At 39.4% G+C, this 16,963-nt stretch overlaps 1 protein-coding gene across 2 annotated transcripts in view; it reads left to right on the top strand.

Moving 5' to 3' along the window:
• The window catches only part of LOC126251811 (solute carrier family 22 member 7-like), a 144,724-nt gene extending 133,738 nt beyond the window's left edge, over positions 1-10,986 (top strand). For both annotated transcript variants that reach the window (XM_049952456.1, XM_049952455.1), the window contains one exon: positions 10,552-10,986. In XM_049952456.1, coding sequence (XP_049808413.1) covers positions 10,552-10,740 — 189 coding nt within the window. In that variant the 3' untranslated portion in view covers positions 10,741-10,986. The remainder of the gene's footprint in view (positions 1-10,551) is intronic.
• Positions 10,987-16,963: the final 5,977 nt, after the last annotated feature.

The following is a 16,963-nucleotide window of genomic DNA, read 5'->3' as shown; positions in this document are numbered from 1 at the left end:
GATAACAAATACTTCAAATATATTTAAAGATTTAGTAAAACACTTATCAGAACCTAAATACATTAATATAGGGGTTCTGCAAGGTAGCATATAACGACCAATACCATCCCTGATATACATCAATGACTTTCTCGATAATGTTACTCATAGTGAAAAAATTCTCATCGCCGATGACAGCAATATTATAGCCACTGAGAAAACAAGAGAACTCATTGTAGAGAAAGCAAATGAAACTCTGAAGGATGTTCACGATTGATCAATAAGCAATAAAATTACATTGAACATAAAGAAAACTAATGCCATGAATTTCGGTTTGAAGAGGAAAACTGACAACGTTAAATGTAGATGGCACCTCTATAGACTGCATAATAAATGCAAAATTTCTAGGAATGAATACTGATTCTCAGTTTAAGTGGTGTGAACACACAAAGGTACTTGTAAGCAGCATGTCATCAGCATGTTATGCCCTTGGAATCCTGTCGTCATTGTGTAACATGCAGTGTCTTTTAGTTACATACTATTCATATTGTGTTGTTACAAAATAAAAGTGACGTTTTATTCAATGGAAAGTTGGAAATTGAGATTTAGCTTACTGTTTTATCAATCACAATTGGCGTAAGAATCATGGATTGACCATTGTCATAAAATATTGCATTATGAGATGTGAATAGTTTTTTTACTTGCTGTTTCGCGTGACTTGAGGCAGTCACAACTAGCGTGCTATTGATTAAGAAATTGCGTTATCGTCTTTCTAATTACTTCATGATCGTAGATACGATCATACCCGGTTGTGAAGTTATTGTTATGACAAAACAATTTCCTAAGGGACCAGAAAGTTCTTAAGGGCGCAAAAACAACGGTAACATCACACAAAAGGGAAATTCAATATTAAAGCTGATGCAAGAAGACGATAAAACAGTTTTCCTTTTATCAATGTAACACGCACATTGGACTGCTGATCTCCGTGTCTGTAATCTTAGCAAAATGCATAATTAAAATGAAAATAATACTGAGGAGATGATAGGAATGAGCACTGCTAAATGATTCAGTATTCCCAGAACAAATATTTATTATAACTAAAACATATATCGTACCTTAAGCTTAGTACTACAATGACAGTAGATTTTTATGTCTGTTTAATGTCCATTGAGCGCTCTTTTATATAGCCATTGTCTTCTTTGAGTCGCTCGTGCGTCGTCACGGTAAGTTATAACAGTTCTTTACACTTCACTCAGACATAGACATAACACGTTTATATACATTTAGCAAAAAATTAGATTAGGCTGCCACAAATCTGCGTCCGTATTACTCAAGAAAAACAGTAGAAGTCTCTTTAGCGCTCAAGGCTTCATTTGTTCTCCAGCGAACAAAATAGTGAAGGATCGCATATCTATCCGTATTTTTCTGTTTATATTGCCGCCCAAAGACGACGAATTACATTATTTAGAAAATTCCACCGTCGCCATGCGACGCCTCATTATACGTTAATCATTATTTAGAAACAAGTATTTGCCTTCTGGCTGAAAGTATTAACTACTCGTATTTGCAGTTTTAATGAAGTCAAAAATAGCGAATATCACAATATGTACCCTCAATTCTTGGCTATGACATTCTTTTTGTGGAACAAAACCACAAAATATGAACACAATTCTCAAACTACTGAAAAGAGCCATAAGAATAATAATCAATAATAGTACTCATGCTCATTGTAAATATCTGTTAAAACACTAGGGATTTTAACTGCTCCATGTGAATGTATTTACCAGTCAGTTGTACACATCAAAAATAATATTGGTGATTACTGCACAAACAGCTCTGTCCATGACCATGAAACAAGAACAGGACTCAACTTACATTTACCAAGAAAAAATAAACGTAAAACTCAAAACATCATTTTCTACCAAGGAATAAAACTATGCAATAAATTACCAAAAGAGATTAAAGAAACTAGGATGATATACTTATTTAAAAAGAGAGCTAAATGTACCTGTTATGCAATACATTTTATACATTGAGGGATTACTTAGATAAAACAGAGTAGGGGTTAGGTAAAAAGTGCTATACACGTAACTAATAATAAAGATTATAAAACATTTAACATTCCACATAATACTTTCACAATGTGTTTTTTTTCCTTCTTCTGTTTCTGCAAATATTTACCCCCAAGCTTTGCATAGCACAATTCTAACACCTCTGAGCTCAACATCTCACTCATTATAGAGGAATGCTGACTCAGTTTTTTAGCGCAGCAAATGGGAAGTGGCGGAACAGAAAATGGCCCATAGATCACTACTGTGTCTGTGTGTGTTTGTGTGTGCAGCGAGTGAAGTTTTATGAAACGTTATGTGTATAATGTGTGCAGTGACTGATAGTGAGATATGAGTGAACAGTGTGGCATTATATTGTTTAGAAAATTATTTGTAAAAAATGTTTTGTATGTCAGGGTTAATTCTAATCATTGTCTCTAACTATAAGTCTGTAAATGTATGTGTATATGAATTAGCTTATTTTGAATTGGTCTAAACTTGTAAATAGTTTGACTTACATCAATTTTTAAGTTACTACTACTATTACTACCATGAAAATAAGAATAGAAAATTTAGGTAATCAAGTGGGTGTTCCCCTTGTGACTTTGGAATTCCCATCCATTTCGTAAGCTCTTGGGCAACCTCACCAGATAGCAGGAGTGAACAGGAACCCCGTTTGCTTTATGAATACCAAGCAACAACACACAATAAAGTCGCTGGAAAAATTCGAAAGAGACGTCAGTGATATGGATTTGGATCCGTTCATCTTTTAGGGACTAAGACGAGGAGAATGCTACGAAATCATTCAGCAGGCTCGTTAGTATGATTTATTCGTGCAGATTTAATGTTGAAAAATGTATAAATGAGCAATATTGGAAACTGACCAGTTATACAGTTTCTGCGCCAATGAATATAACCTTCAGTTGCATCGCTTCCGAATCTTAAAATGAATTGATTATTCCATAGCATTGAATAATTGGTCAACAGTGTTTCTTCTTGCTTCCATCCCCACCAATATGACTATGCAGTCTTGTGGTAGTGGTGAAATTCTATTCCGGGCTGGTATAAGACTCCACGAAGAGACAGTTGATTTCGAGGTGCAAAGTGTTTTATACGTGAGAGTTTCCTGACGCTTGGGACAAGGATGAGTTCCAATTAATTATTATTAGTCTGAATACAGCTTTCGTTCCAAACAGTCAGTGTAAGTGTATATTTAGCTTCAACCTTGTGAAAAGCGAAACCATGAGGCTAAATTGTGCACCTTAATATCGAACATGCCATATGCAGCTTCCACGGAAGCAAATTTCAGTAGCCAAAATTAAATGACACGCGCGTAAACAACTCTCACCGACTTTTAAAATGTTCCAAAATTTGGAATTCTAGATTAAATTTAATTGAATGCCTTAAAAATACCTATAGATACCCCATAAGTCGTCGCCAGAAAGTATCCAGGGAAAACGCTGCATAAGAATCAACTTCGCTCGAGCCTCCGATCAAAGAGTCCTTATAAGGTAAGTACGACAGGCATTTACTACGTACATACACTTAGCACAGCACGTTCGTTACTGTGATGCCATCTCACAACATGGAGAACATCGACAAACCTGTACGTGTCTAAGAGGGAATTTAGAGTAGACTGCGGCAGTAGTGAGAATTTTGATCAAGGAAGGAGGCATGCTAGGGTTGTCCGTGTAGATGTTTCAACCACTGTGCCAAAGTTGCTTAGTGACTAGCCTACCTTTCCAGTAAGCAGGGGACCCTGGTTCGATTCCCTGGCTTGGTACAAATTTTCACTCACCGCATCTGTCTATATACTCACACATAAAATGCAAAAAAAGGTTATTCTGTCTACGTAATCGCAGTATTTAACGTCTTTTTATTTTGAGGGTCAGTTGCTAACTCCCTGCAAAAGGCATCGATCCTCTATAAGTCTTTCTGCATTTGATTATAATTTTCTAGCTTCGCATCTTCTCTGTATAACCCATCATCATCTCCTAAAAGTTTCACGACAGGCTTCCAACGACATCTATCATTTATATACAGTGTATTTCAGAATTACAACGACAAACTACGAGGGAATGTAGAAGGTGTCTTGAGGAACAAAATGAGGACAGGAGCTCGTGTTCGGGAATGTCATCCAACGACGCTACAGAACGTGAAAGTTATACTTGCCGGCGCCTGCCGCTAAGGGTCTTCTGCGGCAGAAGGTGTGACGGTAAACGCAAACAGACCGCGAGCATGTCTACGACCGTGGTTTTCGATATTCGGTTATCGTTACTGATTCTCATGACTGCCAGTGTACCAGATGGAATTACCTACTTCATAGACAGGTCTTTTCTCCTATGAATGCGATGCTGTGGTGGCTGACGGTGTGGGGCTTCCATTCGAAGTGTAATGTCGCACTGAACCATGTATACAATCTCCGATGTTCTGAGGTATGGATGAGGATGTATCACATAAGAGAACTACAGCGTCGAAATCACGGGCGCGCCCGGTGGCGTACACTGGAGTGACGGGCTATAGATCGCGATACATGATGAATTGCAGACATTACAAGAAGTGAAAGACATAAATCACGAATGAAAGGGAACGGGGAGGACCTATACGGATAAAAACAGTAATAGGCGTCAGACAACAGGCTTTAAGGGATGTATAATACCACTTCTTCTTCTAATGCAGGAAATGAAATTCACTGTCCAAAGAATATGTGAAACTGGCTTTACAAACTAAATGTTCCATTGAGATCTCGACTGTTTTATTCTCTTGTTTAAATTAAAAAGGATCGCTGACACTTCCCACAACAATGCTCCCATCACATATGAATGAAATACAGTTATGGTAGGTGCTCAAACATCCTGCCTCCAGCGCCGCTGCAAGTCTGACATCGGCGCATATTTGACTTCCGCACTCGCTCAAAGATACCAGACATTGTAGGAACAACCTTCCACGCTTCAAACAGCCTTGGCAGTAGATCTTCCGCTGACTGCGCCGAGGTTTTAGTACGCCACAATCTTCAGATATTCCAACAGGAAGAAGTCCACCGGGTTGAGGTAAACACGACAGTAGGGGCCATTTTACAGAGTCACCTCGACCAATCAAGCGATGCTCCAATATCTGGGACATCTCGACAGATGGGTTTGGATCCCCCATCGAGCTGCAACCACATGCGTCGACGGGCTGCAAGTGTTTCCTCCGCCAATGATATCGGCAGAACTTCTTGGATGAACTTTGTATAGCTGTATCCTGTGATTCATGGAGGAAGCGCGTAGAGATCGATCAAGTAAACAGCCCACGCCTGTATGGTGAACTTTCCTTGACGACATCGTTCATGGGTGGCGTGGGGGTTCACCTCAACATATACGTGGTACTTCTTGACGTACAACACACACACTCATTAAGAAAAGACTCAATTGTAATACGGCTGCCTGGCGCATCTCTGCAGGAACCACTGCCTGAATTTCGCACAAGGAACAAATCGTCGGCCAACAGCGCCTATGTTTTCTGAAGACGGAATGGATGCCTTCCTTCATGCAACGCCGTCGTAGCCGCTTGTGGCATTCGCTGTGTTATTTAGTGGTTTGGTATTTAACTAATTTGTAAATGAAAATGATAATGTTATTTCATTACAGTAAGTAATTACAAAATAATTATTTTCTCCCGGCTACAGATTTGGCGAAGTTGCTAAAGAAATCCAAGTTAACGTTGTGTTAAAGTGTTGTCTGTAAGTTGTGTCACAAAATCACAGTTCATACAACAGATTCTATACAACTATTGATTATTATGGAAACAGTTATCTTCAGCAAAATGAAACCACCGAATATCAGCCGCGCACAACACTGACGTATGTTACCTGAAACAATATTCTTCGCAACTCGTGCGTAATTCATTTCGGCTCCATACATCAGCAAGAAAAGTTTGTTATATGCATCGTGCTATGAACACTGTTTTTAAGGAACCAATCTGATTCGAATTATTTTCATTAAAATGAGTTCGGGGCCACCGGTGCACATTTATTTTTACACATTTTTATTACCTTCGGCATTTATGTCTGCAGAGCTGTGTAATTTGAATTTGCCGCTGAGATAATTGTTAAGATGGGGGCAGACAATTGACAGAGACTTTCTATTGTTGCAGCAAATTTCCTTTTAAAACGATAAGTATTTGAATTAATGCTTATTAAACTTAACTTTTATATTGTGTACTATTTAGACTAATTTTCATCAAAGAAACCTTTGATACTTTCTTAAGAAACACAGATAATAGTGCGATACAAATCGCCATTATTCACTCATATTTATAATAATAATGAACTCTATTCTCAAGTAATAATTAACAAATAATTACAATTTCTTAACAGACCTCAATTTAATATGCGTCTTGCGTCCTCAATCTACAAAAGCCAACCAAAAAAGGTTAAAAACAAAGGAAGACAAACGCAGATCATAAAAAGAATTTACAATTATCATTTTCTTTGTATGACACACATAGATATGTCCAATTACATCCGAAAATATTATATAAATAATTAATAATTATCATCGTTTTGTTTTATCTCACTGTTTTTCCATATGTCCGATAGATAATGTTTATAACTGTTAGAGGCATAATTTCCTCTAGTCGCACTGTAGCTAAAATTTATCTCCTGGATGTTACACGCTGTGCCGACTTTGCATTGCGTGTGCTCTAGCGAGAGTGGTTGCAGATGAGCGGGCATCGAATCTCTCTCTAGTACATCCTCTGCCAATCAGCGTGTGTACGCCTCACGACCGCCCTCTGGCATATCGACACTCTGTGAAGTCACCAGTTTTAACCACAAGCTAAAGGATGGGCACGAAGTGGAGTGGTTCGGCTGAGGCATCAGATTGGGAAGTCTTGGCCCATAGGAGCGTAACGCTGCTTGCCTATTGCCTGTCGCTTCACCTTACGTGTAATACTCGGGCCGCTCTGTCCACGTGAACGTCCCCATGATTCACCACTAGACAAACTATTGGTCGACCACAATATTATTTCAGCTGGGGATGAGGGTGCTACGGTCGGCTTATTGTGGGTTTCTATCACGTTATGTCACGATGACATGCTGAACCATGCAACACTCTCTTGAAATCGTTCACAACGCGATGCGTTTTCCTTAGTCACTATTGTACTTGCTGTCAGCCCTTGGTAGCTGAGTAGTCAGCGCGACAGAATGTGAATCCTAAGGGTTCTGGTTCGATTCCAGTCTGGGTCGAAGATTTTCTGGGTGTTGTGTGGTCCTAATCATCATCATTTCATTCCAATCGACGCGCAAGTCGCCGAAGTGGCGTCAAATCGAAAGACTTGCACCCGGCGAACGGTCTACCCGACGGGAGGCCCTATTCACACGACATTTATTTTACTGTACTTGTTTACTGTAACGGCACAACATTTGCTATAACAACCAGGGGAGGCCAAGTGCAATAATGTCGTGGTAGGTTAGTATGACGAAAGCATTGTGGTTCTTCAGTATACGTTTGTCGTTACCCACTGTTGCTACCACTATCAGCGGTCTCATACTGCAGGAGTGACAGGCGTGGCAGCGTTCAGCCCCCTTTAAAACCACGACTGATGTCAGGTACGAGGTCTATTGGGAAATTAAGCCACGTTAAGTCGCAAAATGGAAAAGACAGTGAGAGTCCGATGAAAGTCTCCACAGATGTGTTGGGCACTGTATTTGCTCTGAATAGTTGGATGGCGGGACAACTGAATCAAAAAATAACCTTACATTTTATTCTTACAGGATTTTCCAACGGACACAATGTGGCATCAGTAATGCTTTGAGTAACAATAACGATATTTTTCGTTAGTGATATCGGCGACATGTTAAAGGTGATCTTTTTAGCTTTTCGATGTGGGAAGATGCTTTTGTGAGTGTTTCTAAGAAAAATGGCTTAAATCCGTTGTTAAAGTTTTTCCAAGCGATCACTTGACAATAGAGATTGAGGTGATTAACTCTCTAAATTATTTTTAACACCAGTAAATATTTCAGTAGTGTCAGTTACAAAGAAACTGAATCGAGATATTTACTCAGCCTGATTCTGTTGGGACCAAGCAGATTTATGAGACAGTAGCTGAGAAACCAGACGTTTGCTGGATGTTTATTCAGAACTGTACCCGTGACGTCATAAACGTGGGATTTGTAGTTGTCTTATATAGCTTAGCGTGACTGGGAAGAGACTGTAGCGTTCGTTTGCTTCACTAGTATGGGAGACAACCGCGTAAAGCTCACAGAGCAAAGAGCATTTAGCCTAGTGCTTTGTTAATGGTCATGGTATGACATACGCTCACCGAGAATGGCTCACGTTTAAAGTAACACGCGAATTGGGCGGAATAAGTTGGATAACGAGTAAAAAATAAACTTGCCTGAGTCACTGCCCGTCAGAATTAAAGCTTCTTTGATGTTATGTTGAAGAGAAGTAGCTTTAAGCCTCTGTGAGTGAAGGGTTCTGAAGAGCGAGATAATGCATGGCGTTCTCTATCAGAGTTAAGTCATGCCTTCGGACGGGGATTCCAAAGAGCGAGTAAAGGCCTGGAGACCTGAAGTTTAGTAGATCTCGCTTCACTATCTTCACTGGATTCTTGACATCGCGTAGTCTTAAAGTTTTTGGCCGTTCTAGTGTATTCTGAAAAAAAAAATGACCATTTTCAAGGCATTTTTACTAATAAACAAGACAAAATCATTATGTAATGAGTGGGCAACCAAATCACGAAAAATACTTCATAAATTTTGTTTGTCTAGCGAAGAAAAGCAATGTCGTTAGTTTCCAATATACAAAGCGAAATCATTAAACCCATGTATCCCAGCCAAGTAAATTGAAGGAGAGTGTGTATTTATAACTATACAACTGCAGCACTAAATTCTGTCACTCATGCATATTTCCGAAAATGCTTCTGTCATCGAGGTAAAGAGTCATTCGTAGGAAAGAAGTCTAATGTAACTATAACCTATCGAAAAAGGAAAGCAATTTCGTTATCTTTCTAGTACACAAGGCAAAATCAATAATTCTGTGCGTTGTAGACAAGTAAATACGCTGTTCCTTCATATTTATAACGATAAGAATGTGATGCTTACTTCTGTCACTGTCGTAAACTTCCGAACATACATCTGTCATTGAACAAAATTGAGCTATAAAAAGTTACCAGCGCCGCATATTGCTTCTTTGGTGTACTATGAAACTAATAGCACCATTTATTGATTAAACATTAAATATATAAGCTACCAATCTTAGCAGATGATTTTAGACGTAAGTCGATGTAAGATTATTATTATTATTATTATTATTTTTTTTTTGCATATTCAGACAGACACAATTTATTTACGTAAAATTCATTTCTTTTCTTCACCATAATCCAGTTTTGGTGAAATGGAGCCTCTACTTTGCCCCATGGTACACTCAGTTTACCTCTGAAACATTGTTCAGTTATGGAATTAGCGTGATCAAATAGACAAGCAGACAGACACGACGAATTTTAGAGTTTTATCACTAGTATAGATATAACAAGTGTATATATTACGTAAAAAACAGTTTCATTGTACGGTACCTCAGTACATTTACGGAATATCGTTCGTTAGTTTTCGCTACTTTTCTACAGTTACTATAAATATCAGAAGAAAGGTGTGTACTATTTGATTTTACATTTTCGTTACTATTCTTACTAGGTACTTCACAACCGCACGGCGTATGAGCACGTTTTCAGTTTGTATGTTTCACCTACTGTGAATACGAAAATAGTAGAACATTTTCGATGATAACTACGGCACATATAATTTTACAGTAGGTTAGTGGCTCTTCTACTCTTGCCTACGTTGTGTAGTATAGGATAGAAACATATACGTGTTGGGATGTAATTAAAGGTTATATGTAGATACTCTGTAACAAAAAATACAAAATTGTGCTACTCACATGCTCCTCCATTCCCGCAACCAGTGACGCCTGTGTCTTGAGGATGGCATGCCGATCGGTCGGTACCATTTGGCCTTCAAGGACTGATCGGAACAAGTTTTGTTTCATATAGTGAGAGGTGATGATTACTCCACAGAATTTGTAAAACATTTTCATGTACATAAAAGATATCTTTCTTGCCTTTAGAGTAGTCAAGTTTAGAAACATATCGTGACAGAATTTGAAAACCACAGCTGTGCAGCAACATAACCCGGTATGTTACCTTTGGGAAGACAAGTAACTAGTTTCAAATCATGGCCCGGCACTCATCCTTAGTCGGTCAAAAAGTTCGTAACTGTTTCCGCTGCAGAGAGAACCATTAGGTACAGGATTTCAGTATTGTTACATTTTAATATGGGGAAGCCGTATGGGCTGTTGAAGATAAGACCATAGCACTGTAGACATTTATGATGGTACGAAAAAGCGATGTTACGAAAAAGGGAATGTCTCTGTGACTGACCTCGCCCAGCTAAACCAGTTTCTGTTTTCTTTGTGTTTCCATGTTATATGTATTGTTTTGAATCGCAACTGTAATTTGCATCGCTCATGCGCTTTTCCATTTTCAGAGTGATAGACGGACGCCCTACGCCATTCTCGCAGCTCTAAACTTGGGGACAGCGTTCGCAATATCGTTCCTTCCGGAATCTGCTTTGCAGAGGCTACCGGAATCATTACAGGATGCTGCCGTCTTCGGCAGAGACCAGAAGTATTGGAGCTGGAAGCCAAAACCACCTCCAGAGTATCCAATGAAGTAAAAGCATTTAGAGAGTTCGTTTAACGATCCAGTCGTTTATATACATATTCTGAAAGAAAGGTGCAAATTTGTACGCTGTTTGTTGGCATATCTAAAGACTACGCCAATATAGTAGGAGAATGTGACTCTTCATCGATACTTTTCGAATAAAAGAGATGACAGTTGACTCCAGGGCTAAATGATTCCTTAAAGGTGTCACGAAATATTTTTCAGACTGTACAGATGCTAGATAATTTCACGTAATAAATATTATCGTAGTAAAATAATTATCAGTTTCAGCACCTGTCTAGAACAGTTTTCTAGTTTTAGCGGAGAATATTACAATATTTGGAAAAAAATTTAACACGGCTGAAAGGCTGGTTCCCTTATATTCTGAATGTAGAACCACAAGTTGTCTTGGAAAGTTAATTTTGTTTATGCCTGGGAGAAACCAAACTGATATGAAGTATTCATTGAAATGTTTTCATTCAACTTGGTTGGTGAATGTGTAACATAATATACGATTAAGAAGGAATATCGTCCATTATGGACAAAATTACTTGAGTTTCAATGTCTTCCCTTCAGTGCATATTTAGAAGTCCCTGCCAAACATATATAGCCTACATAACACTATCTGTTTGAAATTATGACACCGTTGATCCGGATTTTGTGTCTCCTGATTTCGATGTTTATACTCATTTCAAAAGATTCTATAGAACACAAGGTAGTTAGACACTGAGCAGATTCTAAGACAGGTAAGGTGGGGTGAAAATATCGAACTTAAGTTTTCGAATGGAATTGTCCGGGCAGTCGTCTCAATCGAATAAGGGAAAGAAAGGACTAAATCGGGATGCCTGGGTGGTACGTTCCTCTCAAACATCAGTCCAATTTTCCATCCAATGTGCCATCAACCTACATCTTAAATTTACAAGCAGTTAACTGCTTGTGAAAAGTCTCCTTATTTCCGAAATGTCAGTGACTAGTATTGCAAATCATCAGGAGAACGCCAGTTTTATGTACTGTACACAAGTGAGATTGGACCGGGAGTCCGTAACTACGGGCTAACCTATGACACAGTTGACAACTGTGTATTCAGCCAATAATTACCTTCGTGCAACGTCATTTCCGAGTAATTAATACGTGTTCCGTAAATTATTGTAAGCTACTGTCATAGATAAACACAAGGAAAAAAGTAATGAAATTTCCAGTCCATTCACTGCGCTGAGTAGCCGCTCGGTTTGAGGCGCCCTATCACAATACGCGCGGTTACCCCCTTCGGTGGTTCGAGTCCTCTTCGGGCATGGGTGTGTGTATATTGTCCTTAGCGTAAGTTACATTATGTAGTGTGTAAACTTAGTGACCGATAGCCTCAACACTTTGATCCAATAGGATCTTACCAGACATTTCCTATTTTTCCAGCCCATTCGTTGTCGATGCTGAATGACATCTTAATGCTTCGCAATTAAGCGCAGATTCTATAAGGAAATTCCATTTACTAGAATTGTCACTTGGATGTGCAGAACTAAAGTCCTTCTAAAAAAAAACAAATTATCCATAAAAGGGAAACCATAAACTACATTCACTTTTGTAGTCTGCTGCATGTTGTATACGATATCAGCCTGGAGGTTTGATGCGTAAATGAGGAATGGCTTTACCTTATAAACGAAAGAAAGTGTGCACCTCACCGACGACAAAGTCAGTTGAGATGCATGAACAGTTATTTTTTGGTAATGAAACACGACACACACCTGATGTTAGTAGCGTGTAGGCTGGTGAATGTCGCATTAACGAAATTATATAGAAATTGTACATTTGGCCTACGATTCCAGCAACGTTTTTGGTGTAAACTTGACTCTGTCTATCCCGAAGTGATCTCAGCTTTATTTAAATAAGAAACTTACGCTTTAACGCTGAAAGAGTTAACAGAAAAAAGACACCACAATGTGCTACCTACTATGTATGTTATTAGAGAGTGAATGCATCTCCATTCTTGACAACGTTTATGAAGGGTCTCTGTTTCAATACAACAAAATTAGAGAGATAAAGGAAGTTGCTTTATGGCGTAAGCCACTATTGTGATCACCCTAGATTGAATTTGTGCAATACTCCCGACTGTTCTCGATATGATCAATATTTTCGGTGCCGTAGTAAACATTGCCGTGACATTTTGAGTTTCGAAATTGTAAATAAGAATCAAAATTAAATTTGATTGCGAGAATTTTCCCGATGACTACATGATGTATTCTACGCCAGTATTGCAGCTTATTATTGCCGTTTACACCTTTTGTGTCCACGTTTCCAAAAAAGGAATTATGTTATCACAAATCTATGTTGCCTTAAAAATTTGCTTCAAATTTTTGACTGGATGGGGTAAGTACTGATACTTTTGATCGAGGCCTTGCCAAGCGCTGTCACACGAGATGTAGGCTGGACTTCTTTCGTAGCTTATGGACGATCCTCTTAAATGTTGTTGACGCACTTCCCCCGGTTAACCATTTGTAATTTATGCATGCCATGCGGCGTTTGACCTTAGTGTTCTCTGGGAAATAATCCACTCACGTAACAAAGTAAATAATGAAGCAATTAGTACAACAAAATTTTGCACAACTATAATTATTGCACCAGTCTAATCTATCTGGCACCTTCCAAGGAACGTTCGATAGTTAAACCAACTAACTGATAATTTTGAGAATAATAATTACGACGGAAATTTGGTGGCGTCTCACAAGAGGCCCAACAATAGTGAGTTTGCTCGGGAGCTTTTGTCTCATCTAATTTACTGACAGCGACACTCACAGCAGATAGACTTACGATTTTTCGTATACACAAACAGTCGGTAACATATAATATTGTATTATTAGATGATAGTTCTTTGAAGTTATTTACTATTTCTTCTTTAAAGACAATGTTATGGCGCCCATCTTACTCCGCTTGTATTTCTTGTCTCCCCGAAGAATTCCAGGTACCGTTAAGGCAGATCAATAGATCAGGCTGAATAAGAAACTGGTAAGTGAACTTGCCTTCATACTATAAAAATTAAAATATTTCACGTTATTAGTGAACTAAGCTGTAATCCACTTCCTCTCTCTATCGAGACCGGGAAAAAACACAGACAGTACAAAATGGATGAAACATCCCATGAGAGTTTTTACAAACATAAGAAACTTATAGTTTTCATTTTTTCCCAAGCTTCACAGGCTTGGTTTCTGTGGGCATATCGTGTTTTAATCTTTGCCGTGAACTACTTAGGCGAATGAATAGTTAAAACTGTTCAGAAAAGTTGACACAAGATAAGACATAATACATAATTTCCAGCACATGACATTCCACAGAGTTAGATTTTCTGGTTGATGATTAAGTGTAATGTCCCTGACTCGGATATCAGTTCTGCAACACTGAAATACTTTTCTACACTGTGGATAATACAGTTAGAGTGACTCCGCAAAGTGTGAACTTCGACGATGTAAAATGAGTTTATTGCAACGGAAAGTAATTGATCTCCTGCATTACTGTCTTCCTTGTACTACCTCAGACAGGTGACGTCGAGCATGTCATCTGGAGAAAATGATATTTAACGGAGGACGCTTACAGCCTCTGGCGTAGTACGTGATCTTTAGAATTTCAAAACGTCGTTGCTAAGCACAATAAAGGACGTAGTGCGATGCAATATTTTCGTTTGTCCACGATTTCATTTAATTTAGTTTTAATGTTATTTACAAATTACTGGAAATATCCGATATTAACTCGAAAACTACTCTCAAGACATGCAAAGAACTAAATAACTGTTTCTAACGGTACAGATGAAAAAGAACACGTCAATCATTTGTTGCTAAGTACATATATAACCCTTTGTTTCGGCACTGCTTCTAAAAATGAACAAGAAACAAGTGTTTTCTTCAAGCACGCGTGTGGCAGTAGCAGATTAAAAAATTAATTGAGATAGGGGCTACAACAATCGACGTATTTCGTAACTTCCTACGCTGCAACTGTACTCCTCGACCTAAAATATATCTTGAAAACGTGTAATTTACAAAATGGCTTCCAACCCAGGTTATGATGGCCAAAAGTGTCCTTACATACTGCTAACACAAGAGTAGCGTAATTTCCTAGTCGGAATCCTATTGATAATTAACTAGTTAAGAGAACTGAATTTTTTTCACGGTGTCTTTTTTGCAAGCTAGGGACACATACGTTTCGGCATAATGAAGAAGGGAGGAAATGTGGGCTTTACTGGTCCGGTGAGTGAATCCCAGTTTCTTAGTTTAGAAGTATGAGATCGAGATACACATCCGTCATACATTTTAATCAAATGCAATCTCCTTCTAGGCTGGTAGTGCCAAGTGAAGAACGTCAGGTTGCACAGTAGTTCAGAATCGGCATTACAAACATATCATCTCATCGCACCACCTGGGGCAGAGCCGATTTAGAATGGGCGACAGCCGAGACCGAAGTCTAGGAATACAGAAACTCTGTCACCAGTGAGTTTCGTTGCAGTATAAACTTTATGTCATTTTATACAGCGTAGCAGCAGTCGCCGAGCCTAGAGGATGCGCATCAGTGCCGACAGCGGCAGCAGCAATAGTCTGATAAACAGTAAATTAATTTAGCCTTCATTTATTTTCACTTGCCTCTGCAAAGACGTGAACTATACCCGTTTACTTAACTGTGTAGACCAGTGGTTAGAAAATTAATCGTAGTCTCTGGTTTAGCCTAATTCTTGTGAATATCATGGTGTAGGGCGGATTCATAACGTAAATTTTACTGTCACCTGAAACTCCGTCACGCCACTACGGTTCAGTTTTGTGCTAGTAGACAGCATACAGTTCAGATCAGTGCATTCTAGTTTGAATATTTATCTAGTGCAGTAACTTTTCGGTAAACAGGGTTTCTAATATCAGGTATATATAAATACGCGAACTTCAGTAGAGACATTTATTTGTGTTTGATAGTTTGCGGTCTCAGAGTACAGCTATAAATCGGAAGTCGCTGCGGCTTCTGATATGCAGCATTTGACCGGTCCGTCCTGACTCCGGAGTGGGTGCCAGACAGTGGTAGGTTCGTATGTCGCTGAGCGGAAGGCGAAAGAAGGAGCAGGCCATTCCGCTGGCTCCTTGTGTCTTAGCAACAGGTACGAGGTACGACCCAATGATGATGATAGCTCTGAGCCAGCACGTGATGCCTCTCCTGTTAGGAGGTGTTCGATTTTCTTAGTCCGGGCAAGTACAGAATGAGGGAATGCTTATCATTGGCAGCTCCTCAGGGAGATAGCAGGCAAAACGGGATAGAATTCCTTTCAACATTCGGTATGTTTACCGGGAGGTCTCGTCCGTGATGTGAAGGATGCCCTGCCGGCGGCTATCGAGCGCACTGGGTGCAACCTGCTACATGTGGTGGCAAATGTCGGCACGAATGATGCCTTCCGCTTGGATTCTGAATCCATCCTTGGCTCCTTTTGTCGGCTGGTTGATTTGGTGAAGGTAACCTGTGTACCTGTACCTGTGGCGTGCACTAGGGGCTTATGTACGAGGTGTGCAGGCTAGGCTGTCCATTTCTAGCATTGTACCCAGGGTTGATCGCGGTCCTCTGGTTTGGAGCAGAGTGCAAGGCGTAAACCAGCGGCTCAGACGACTCTCCTACGTTATCGGATCTGAATTTCTCGACATCTGCTATCAGTTGCAGGACTTTAGGGTTCCCCTTAATAGGTCAGGCGTGCACTACACGCGAGAAGCAGCTACTAGATTAGCGGAGTACCTGTGGAGTGCACTAGGGGCTTATTTAGGGTAGAGAACCCCTGCCTACGGAAGACGATTTGACTAACAAATCAACCACAGTGACCTCAGAGAATCCTTGTTCTCGGAGCGCAGATCACAGATAGAAAAGATTAATGTGATTTTAGTAAACTGCAGGAACATCCAAGGAGAGGCCCCAGAATTAGTATCGCTTACAGATGATTATAATGCACAAATTGTACTAGTAACAGAAAGCTGGTAGAAAGTCAGACGTCAATGACAGCGTGTGGATAGGTTGGTCCCAATGGTGACGACGTGTTTGCTGAAGTAAGAAATTCGATAAAATCTAGGGAAGTTACTACTGATTCCGAATGTGAATTAATATGGGTAAAATTGAGTATCAAATAACGGTAAACAGTGGTGATCGGATGCTTTTATAGACCATCTGGGTCAGGATCTGTAGTTGTAGAGCGCTTCAGACAGAACTTGCAGAATATAATTAGTAATTTTCCTGAT

Source organism: Schistocerca nitens, chromosome 4 (assembly GCF_023898315.1).
Source record: "Schistocerca nitens isolate TAMUIC-IGC-003100 chromosome 4, iqSchNite1.1, whole genome shotgun sequence".
NCBI classification, from domain to species: domain Eukaryota; kingdom Metazoa; phylum Arthropoda; class Insecta; order Orthoptera; family Acrididae; genus Schistocerca; species Schistocerca nitens.
The sequence above is the reverse complement of the archived record's forward strand: the minus strand, read 5'-3'. Positions and strand labels throughout refer to the sequence as shown.